This window comes from Corylus avellana, chromosome ca3, assembly GCF_901000735.1.
Source record: "Corylus avellana chromosome ca3, CavTom2PMs-1.0".
NCBI classification, from domain to species: Eukaryota; Viridiplantae; Streptophyta; class Magnoliopsida; order Fagales; family Betulaceae; genus Corylus; species Corylus avellana.
In genome coordinates, this window is record NC_081543.1 from 38,548,811 (window position 1) to 38,557,401 (window position 8,591).

The 8,591-nt window shown below is 36.5% G+C and overlaps 2 protein-coding genes across 4 annotated transcripts; both read right to left on the bottom strand.

Annotated features, from left to right (window-relative positions):
* Positions 1–31: 31 nt before the first annotated feature.
* On the bottom strand, positions 32–4,140 carry LOC132175550 (DNA-dependent metalloprotease WSS1-like). 3 transcript variants are annotated; one of them, XM_059587521.1, is made up of 5 exons: positions 3,717–4,139; positions 2,783–2,978; positions 1,763–2,491; positions 770–964; positions 32–217 (listed from the first exon to the last, which is right to left on the bottom strand). In XM_059587521.1, exons 1-4 carry the CDS (start codon positions 3,869–3,871, stop codon positions 773–775), a joined length of 1,272 nt encoding a protein of 423 aa, XP_059443504.1. In that variant the 5' UTR covers positions 3,872–4,139; the 3' UTR covers positions 32–217; positions 770–772. The 3 variants fall into 3 exon arrangements, with proteins under 3 accessions (XP_059443504.1, XP_059443503.1, XP_059443505.1); XM_059587520.1 differs by lacking the exon at positions 32–217 and having other exon boundaries at positions 478–964; XM_059587522.1 differs by lacking the exon at positions 32–217 and having other exon boundaries at positions 879–998; positions 3,717–4,140.
* A 977-nt stretch (positions 4,141–5,117) lies between these two features.
* On the bottom strand, positions 5,118–7,338 carry LOC132174603 (zinc transporter 2-like). The gene is made up of 3 exons (XM_059586235.1): positions 7,230–7,338; positions 6,091–6,143; positions 5,118–5,967 (listed from the first exon to the last, which is right to left on the bottom strand). The coding sequence occupies exons 1-3, from the start codon at positions 7,336–7,338 to the stop codon at positions 5,440–5,442; spliced, it is 690 nt and encodes a 229-aa protein (XP_059442218.1). The 3' UTR covers positions 5,118–5,439.
* Positions 7,339–8,591: the final 1,253 nt, after the last annotated feature.

An 8,591-nucleotide genomic window follows, 5' to 3' on the forward strand; every position in this document is an offset into this window, starting at 1 on the left:
AGCCCCAAGGCCCCCAACCGATGATGCTGGATGTACAAGACAAAGAATCAACTTCTTTCCCTGCAACAACTATGCAAGTCGAATAGAAACCTCTGCATCACAACTGTGTTGCCAGAGATTCTCAGAAGCCTTTGCATGCCTTTCAGGAGGGAAGACAACTTAATGGAACATTGATTCAGCACTTTAGAGAACAGTTGAGGAGATTTATGCAGCATTGCTGCAACAGCATCGAAGAATAGATCAATGGCCCATTATTGATCATTTCAGCTATCTACCAGTCATATGGGTTCTACACTGTTTTCCCTTTTCATGCATTCACAACTCTGATAGAATATACTATTAGAAATGCTATAGAGCCAAACAAATGAACCCAAAAAATTTTCTAACTGAAGTGGCAAGGGTTTTTAAATTAAAAAAAAAAAAAAAAAAGTAATTCTCACTCCCTTGTCTGCCACATCAGTTTGAAAATTTTTCTAGATTTATTTGTTTGGCTCCCTATCACTTCTCATATAGTATAAGGCCAGACCATGTGCATAGATCAATAAATAGAACACATATATGAGCAAAGACTTGATTCTAACAATACAAAGGAAACTTATATATGTAATTCCCATGAAGATAGACATAACAAAACCAAAAAGTACATTGGCAGAATTAACTGTTTATCCAATAACAACTTTAACCAAAATGTACATTGGCAAAGTTAACTGTTTATCCAATGACTCAGAAGAATGCACATGGGAGATTGTTGGCCAATTAAAACTTTTACCTCTCAAGTGCCACGATTCGGTGCCTGGACCGACACTGGTGGTCCATGCGAGTATCTCCACTGGCCACACGCAGAGCATTTATCCAACTTCACACTATTTTCCAATGTACAAAATTTACAGGACCAGATTTTATACTTGGTACGAACATCTTCTGGCTTTTGTGTGCTACAAAGTTCACATATTGGAGCCAACGGCTGCAGTGATACACCATTATTCACATGCAAAACACTAATGAGTGTTATGGTAGAAAGCCAGTGCGGGTTAAAAATCTTTTTGCTGCTTAAATACTTTACTAAATAATGTAATTAAACCGTAGAAGAAGACGAAATGGAGCTTAAGAACCAGAAAAAAAAAATACAAACTCAAGTGAGACTTAATCATCTAATTTCTCACCAATCACTTGCCCTATCTTCTCACAATCTCTAGATTGCTTTCCATTTGCATAAAATTTACAACAAAATGTTAATAGGTTTGACAATACAAAGGATCTTTCGGTTCTGCAAGTAACTCCCAGGAAAGAAAAACAAAAACAAAAGAAAAAGTTCTACAACTAACTACAGTCCACAGACATCATGAACCCAGACTTTTCAATTGGTTGTCAAAACCATAAGAAGTTTCCTCTCTGAAGTATAATACAATATCTGTAGTATAAACTCTCTTTAACACACATCTATTGAGATTCTTGTTTTTATGCATAGGTCACAACAATGTAAACGAAAAACCTGCACTTATCAAAGGGTTTGTTAATTACTATCAACCTGAAATTAAGTGATATATCCATTTCCTACTAAACTTTCTCTAAGTACTATAATTTATAAGTGAAACCCTTTCTTCTACCAAAGTTGGGCTGCATGGAACAAATTAACCTGATAAGGTACCCAAAAATGAACTTTGAATGAATATACTATTATATATCCTAAAGGATATATAGAAATAATATCCATTCCATAAATAAATGAATAATGAAGTAATATTATGTAAAAAACACTTACCGAATTCAATAAAGTGCATGTTCTACATTCCCACATAGCAGGTTCCTCTGGATTCAATGTTCTATCACACATTGTATTACGACTGAGGACCGGCTCAGAAGATGGGCTGGACAAATCCACAACAGATTCTCGCTGACAAGTAGACTGAGGAAATGAGGTATTATCTGATTTGCAACTTCTCTTTTGAGATCTAATGTCATGATCAAGCATGGAGCCAGAGCTTGAAGCATCCATGGATAAATCAACAAAATTGGATTCCAGATGATCATTGGAAGATTGACGAAACAAGCTTTGATCTAATTCCTGATTTCTTTTTCGAGATACTGCATCCACAGCATTTGCACTTGAACCACCATCTACTCTTGAGCTTCCTCCACTTTGCTCCTTATATAGAAGGTCCTGTAAGATATCAGAGCTACTTTCTTCGTCCGCAGAAGCTTCCCAAGACTGAGAACCACACCAGATATCATCCTGTAATCTTCTTTCCGCAGCCATTGCAGCAGCTTGTATTGGACTAAGTGCAGCCATAATAGTGCTATCACCACCAAGACGTTTGGGTCCAGATGGGAGAAGAGATCCCAAACGCGTTCTCTTTTCTGCAGCCGCTAGTGCAGTTTGGCAGAGAGATGAAAGAGGAGGTTGACGGGAGAAACCACCCAAGCGCCTCCCAGGAAGATCAAACCCCTGTCCTGTGCCTGTTATTCCCTTGGCCATCAGCTCCTCACATTCCTGTACATAATCAAAAGCATCATGCATAATGCAACAAATGATCCTCACTAGGGATTGGACACATGATCATCCACGCATGAATGGAGCTCAGTAAATGGCTGCAATTACTTTAACCACATTAACGTAAAATAAAATATACCTTTCTATAAAGGGCTATAGATACAAGTGAAATCTTTTAGTTGCTTAAGATGCACAAAATACATTTAACATTTAAAAAGGAAAAAAATCCCCTCACAAGCAATGAAACATCTATTGTTAACTGTTATAAATGAAAGGGAAAATTAGAAATACCTTTCTAAGTTCATCCCAAAGCATGTAGAAGCTGGCATTGTGAGGGCCATGGGCGTTGTGGCAAAGCTCATGCAGCATTGTATCAAGAACTTGATCAAAAGGGAAGAAATCCCAATCCCTGTTTGGCCTCCGAAGCCTCAGCTTAACATTCACCCCACCTCCCACATTCAACCCCAGAAGAGACGGATTCTTCGGACTGCCAATTTATTTATTCATAATTATCATTCAATATGGAAGACAAAACACTATAAACTTAGATGAAAATCAAACCTTAAGAGCCTCATTCGATTGCCAAGAAATCACACAAAATACAATTGCAGAGTAATAGAAACAGTAGAATTTATGGGGAAGCTTGAGACAGGAGATAGAAAATCAATAAAGACTCAGCTTGATTAATGAAAAAAATTGACAATAATAAAAGCGAAACCAAATGCACCATTAAGTAACAGTCACATTCTAGTTTAGGGTTTTTTTCACTCAATTGAGCCAATTGGCTTAGTAAAAGTTACATTCTTTTTTGGGGCAAGTTCCAATAAAAAAATTAGGCCTCTCTTTAAAGAAAACAAAAACACAAACAAAACAAAACAAAAAGGCAACTCATATCAAACTCAGTATATTATTCTCTAATATTTTCCCTTTCTCGCAATAAAAAATAATGGAATCCTAAAGATAAAATAACTAAAATATTCGTCTGAGCACGTATCAATCACATTTAAACAAAAAAATTAATATTAAAATTAAGTGTTAGAACAGTTTCCAGAAATTTATTTTCCCAACATAAAGCAACTTTGAAATTATAACATAATGGGGTTCCAAGAACTATTATGAATTCCCGATTTTTCATTTCTTCTTCTTACCTTTTCCCTTCTTTTCCTACAATTTCTCGGGAACCAATCAAACGGAAAAGCAGAGTATAAACAGAGGAAAAAGTTACCAGAATTCGGAGAGAAGTTTGACCCTCCATTTGTGTTTACGCATAATGGGCTGGACCTGCTTCGCTATCCTCTCTAGAATCTTCCTCGCTTCGTCTTCTCCAGGCTTTTTCAGGGCTTTGATTTCCCAGACCTTATTGAGATCGTCCAAATCCATCGCCACAGAATCGAAATTTCCAAAAAAAAAAAAAAAAAAAAACCCAAAACCCCAGAAATCGTAAAACCCTGAATATTATTTTTACCAGTGGATCATGGTGTTCATCTCCACCGGTGACTTTTGAGACTTGAGAGAATGGGAAAGTATTTTGGGTTTTCTTTAGGTTCGAGATTGGCGGGATTTGGGTGATGTTTTTAATCACACGTGGGGACGAGGTTCTCTTTCGAAGTAATGCTAAATACTATGAGCTTTTTCATATTTTTATTTTGTTTGAATATTAATAATAAAAATTGATTGAGGTTTTCATGGAGGCGAAGGTAGACGGAGAAGTGGTGAAAATAAGATGACTGATGATATGATCAAGATTAGAATTACTGCACCCCAAAGAATATCTAAAATATTGCACAAACTCTTAATGAAATAGACCAAAATCGTCGTCTCTGGTGGATCTGGTCGCTTTTAAATATAAGGATAAAATTGTCATTTCATATGTTTTGGACAATTTTCTCTTATATTATAAAGGACCGTCTCTTCTCTAATTCATTTGACTCAGATAGGATCAAAGATTGCCAACCTTTTACTTTTTTATTTGTTAGGAAAACACATTTGCCTCGTTTAACTACTAAACAATTTGTAATGTTTTCTGAACTAATAAATTTTTACAAGATTTTTCAAATTATCATTTGGGTTGCAATGTCCCATTTTACACATAATCATGCTAAAAATAACTTTGATAACAGAAATTTAGAGAAAAGGGCAAAAAACATTATTAAAAAAAAAAAAATCTCCTGAATTTTTATCTCTTTTTTTTTTTTTTTAATTGTTTTGACTTTTTTTTCTTTTTTTCTTCTAAATTTTTTGTCTTTTTGGCAAAAGGGGACAGGAGAATGAAACTCATGTCGTTTGATACTTCCAGCTTTGTTACAACCTCGATGTGGTCTAAAATTATGAGTCAAAATATCACTTTTCAACCACCCCCTAATCCTTCCAGGCTTGAGATGTTAAATGGTGACTATGAATTTCATCATTTACTACTATTAATCAAGATGACAGAGAGGGGGCATGGAGGCTCTCATTCACACCAAAAGTATTACAATACCTATTCACAGGCAAGAGATAGAATCCATGTACTTTCTATACAAAGAAAATCATATTTCATCTCACAACTATTTCACTCAGCTGATGTGGCAGTGTCAAGAGAAACTATTACATCTATGGGTAAGCAGAAACCTCAACAAAGGGCAAGAGAGCACAACTGATGATTTCTTATAGTTTGTAAAGCCCCCCTTATACATTGCTCTGTCAATTGGAAAAATCAATGATAAAAATAATAACAAAGGGTATGACCAATCTATCTCTTCATGAATTCTGGTTCTATGCCCTTACAAGACCTATGAACAAGATTTAAAGTAGAAAGATGCTTAGTACATGTATTATATCTTCCATGTAATATGATCAAGAAAGTCTCACATATATTTATCTTCTTTCATGAAGCTAAGCCAAGAGCAGCAGTCTTCCCACAAAGACAACCAATCAAGAAGCAGACACGCATCCGGTTCAGCATGATCTCAAATGTCCCAAATCATGACAACAGCAATTACGCCAACGCCTAACGACACCGCCAATAATTTGTAATAGGGTGTGTCAACTGCAATGGTCTTCTGGGGTATATAACCCTTTGATAGTAGATGGTTTACGGAGACATAGATGAAAACTCCACATGCTATACCCATTGATATGGCAAAGATCCAATCTGCCACAGCACCCTGAGTGGTGGAATCTATTATGATTCCAATGGCCAGACCAATTGGGCTTGAAATGGCAAAGGCAAAAGCATAGGCTACACATGATAAAAGGGGCCGGTTCGGCACCATACGAAGGAGAGCAATACCCATGGCAATGGCTGCAACTATCTTGTGCAAAGAGATTGTCCATAAAGCTTTCCAGGCTTTGGCTTTTGTCTCTGCAACTCCAATTTCAATGCCCTCAAAGACAGAATGGAAGCATAAGGCTACGATCAACAAAATGCTATCCCCAAGTGAATCAGCAGCTGCCACAGAGTGGTGTGGGAAGTGCCTCCCGGTGCCATCATGGGCCTATTAAGTCATACAAGCAAATATCGACTCAGAAGTCAGAACCACTAAAAAGATGAATCTCAAAAGAAGAAGAGGTTGCCTCTCCTCTAATGCTAATTTGAGATGTAGGAGTATATCTCTCACCTGATATTCTGTTTGTGCACCGTTATTAATACTTTTCCCTTGCTCAACTCCACCTGAAATGAAGGAAAAAGTTGAATAACATTATCAATCAAATTGCCATAACACATTTACATCCTGTGTTTGGAATTAATGAAGGGGTTTCACATTTATTTGGATTCCTTTAGATTCATCTACTTCTTGCTGAGAGTTTTCAGCTAGTCTTGTAATAAGATTACATGCACTTGTGTGATTTAGTAAACTTATAGTTATCCATTCCAAAATTCTTTTCATCTTAACCCCTTTGGGAACCCTAAAGAAAACCATCAAAAATATCCAGAATCAAATCTAGCAGACAACACTGCTTAATTCCTCTCCCTTACAATAATGGTCTTCTTTCTTTAATAAGTAATTTGATCTAATAAAAAAGGGTAGACAGACGCAACCCAAGTTACAAGAGAAACACCAATAATGAAGCAGAAGAGAAACACAAATCAAGAAACTCCAAGACATTAGAAAAGCGAGAAGAATTGTATGCAACCATCCAAACATAAAGAGTATTGAACACATAGGCTTTTATCTCTGTCACTGTCCACTCACAATAGTGGTCTTCATATCTATACTAAACCAGAAAACCTGTTTGCTCGCTATGAATTAAGAAAAACTAGTTATAACACACAATACACCTTTTTCCCAATACTAATCTTAACTTTTCGTATGCTAAATCCAAGACAAAATTTACCTTTTGAGAAAAAACAAAAAACAATTATATATTTCCAATAAAAAATCGAACCCAACAGACCAATTACACCCATGAATTAAAATTGAAATGATCTGTTGCAAAAATATATCGAAATAAGTAAAAATTCACCATTTTCCTAAAGAATATCAGATAAAGCAAATGATTGAAGAATTGGGCTTTCTTGAATCTTTTTTCTTTTTCTTTTTTTTTTTTTTTTTTCCGCACAACAAAATTAACCAGCTTTTCCCCAATATTCATCTTTCACAATAACACAAACAACTGTATACTTGCAATAAACAATCAACCCAACAGTTCAATCACACCCATATACTAAAAAAGCATTAAATCTCTTGCAAACATAAATTGAACAAACTAAATCCCCATTTCCAAACGACAATCAAATATGTTAGGTGTGACTTGCCATCCATCAATACGGTGGGCCCAACAACATTATTCCTTCTCCAATTAGGAGAGGTTTCTTGCTTCAGTCGATTTCTCCTACTCCCACTCAATATTGGATTCCTTGTCATTCTTGGACTTGCATTGAGAGGCTTATGACCGACTTAGTCACACTATAAAAGAGTGTCTTGTTTATTGAGGAGGAACAAGCCGAAAAGCTTCACAAGAGTGTGTGCCAAACGTGAATATATGTGAGCACCAAAGGGAGGAAAAAAAGAGAGAATTTAAGAGGACGTATAAGGGCTGCCACAGTGTTTTCTTCTTGGTGGTTTTTGGAGGAGCAAAAAACAAGTGATTAGAAGAAAAAGGTGATGCAGAGTGAGAAGAAAATAGAGATCAGCCGCCATCTGTTCCAGTAAAAGAAGAGTTTGTACACATGTCTTTTGTATTCTATTTTGGAAATAATAATTTCTCTTGTGTGATAGTGAGATTTGGGTATATTGAGACTTTAGGATCTAAGTGATTTTCTCTCTACTATTTTTTGTACTCATCTTTTGATAGTGAATTTTCTCTGGGCCGTCTCCGCCAGTGGATGTAAGCTTGTTAAGCTGAACCACTTAAATCTTTGTGTCGTGTGTGATTGCTTATCTTTGTTATTCCGCATTCTTCTTATTTTTCGCATCTCACAGGTCTTGGGAAATATGATTAATTTCCTAAACAACTGGTATCAGAGCTTTTGGTTTGAGTGGAAGCAATGGCAGGTGAAGAAGGAAAGATGAGAATAGAGAAGTTCGACGGCAAAGATTTTGGGTTTTGGAAGGTACATATTGAAGATATTCTTTCTGTGAATGATCTTCAGCAACCTCTTTTGGAAGAACAACCCGACGACATGGATGATAGTGAGTGGGCTCTGCTTGATCGTAAAGCCCTAGCAGTTATCAGGTTATCACTGTCAAAATCAGTTGCACACAACGTTGTAAAGGAGAAGACCACAGTAGGTCTAATGGCGGCTTTATCAAATATGTATGAAAAACCGTCGGTAGGGGTGGGCAGATTAACCGATTACCGATTAAGGATGGTTCAAGTGCAGAACCTAAAGTTACAGAGCAGGAACCGAAGAAGTCTGAGTTTGTTAACTTAGATGAGCTTTTTGAAAGTACAATGCAGAAAGAGAAACAATTCGTGGAGGTGGAGCTTGATGAACAGTGTTCACTCATGGATGAATGTGATGATGGGGAATCTTCAAGAGACACACAGCACTGGAAAAAATCTTATTCTTTAGCAAGAGGCAAAGAGAAACGTGATCGAAATGCAACAAAGAGGTATGGCTTTGAGGATATGGTTTCTTTTGTTCTGATGGCTAGTAGTGGAGATCCATCGTCTG

What these genes read in the sequence shown, in the direction of transcription:
- LOC132174603 (XM_059586235.1), bottom strand. Translation starts at nt 7,338, where the DNA reads ATGACAAGGAATCCAATATTGAGTGGGAGTAGGAGAAATCGACTGAAG. An exon ending in GCCCACCGTATTGATGGATG is followed by an intron (nt 6,144 to 7,229) that starts GCAAGTCACACC and finishes CCTTCATTTCAG; the next exon opens with GTGGAGTTGAGCAAGGGAAA. An exon ending in GTGCACAAACAGAATATCAG is followed by an intron (nt 5,968 to 6,090) that starts GTGAGAGATATA and finishes ATGACTTAATAG; the next exon opens with GCCCATGATGGCACCGGGAG.
- LOC132175550 (XM_059587521.1), bottom strand. Translation starts at nt 3,871, where the DNA reads ATGGATTTGGACGATCTCAATAAGGTCTGGGAAATCAAAGCCCTGAAA. An exon ending in AAACTTCTCTCCGAATTCTG is followed by an intron (nt 2,979 to 3,716) that starts GTAACTTTTTCC and finishes ATAAATTGGCAG; the next exon opens with TCCGAAGAATCCGTCTCTTC. An exon ending in CATGCACTTTATTGAATTCG is followed by an intron (nt 965 to 1,762) that starts GTAAGTGTTTTT and finishes GTATCACTGCAG; the next exon opens with CCGTTGGCTCCAATATGTGA.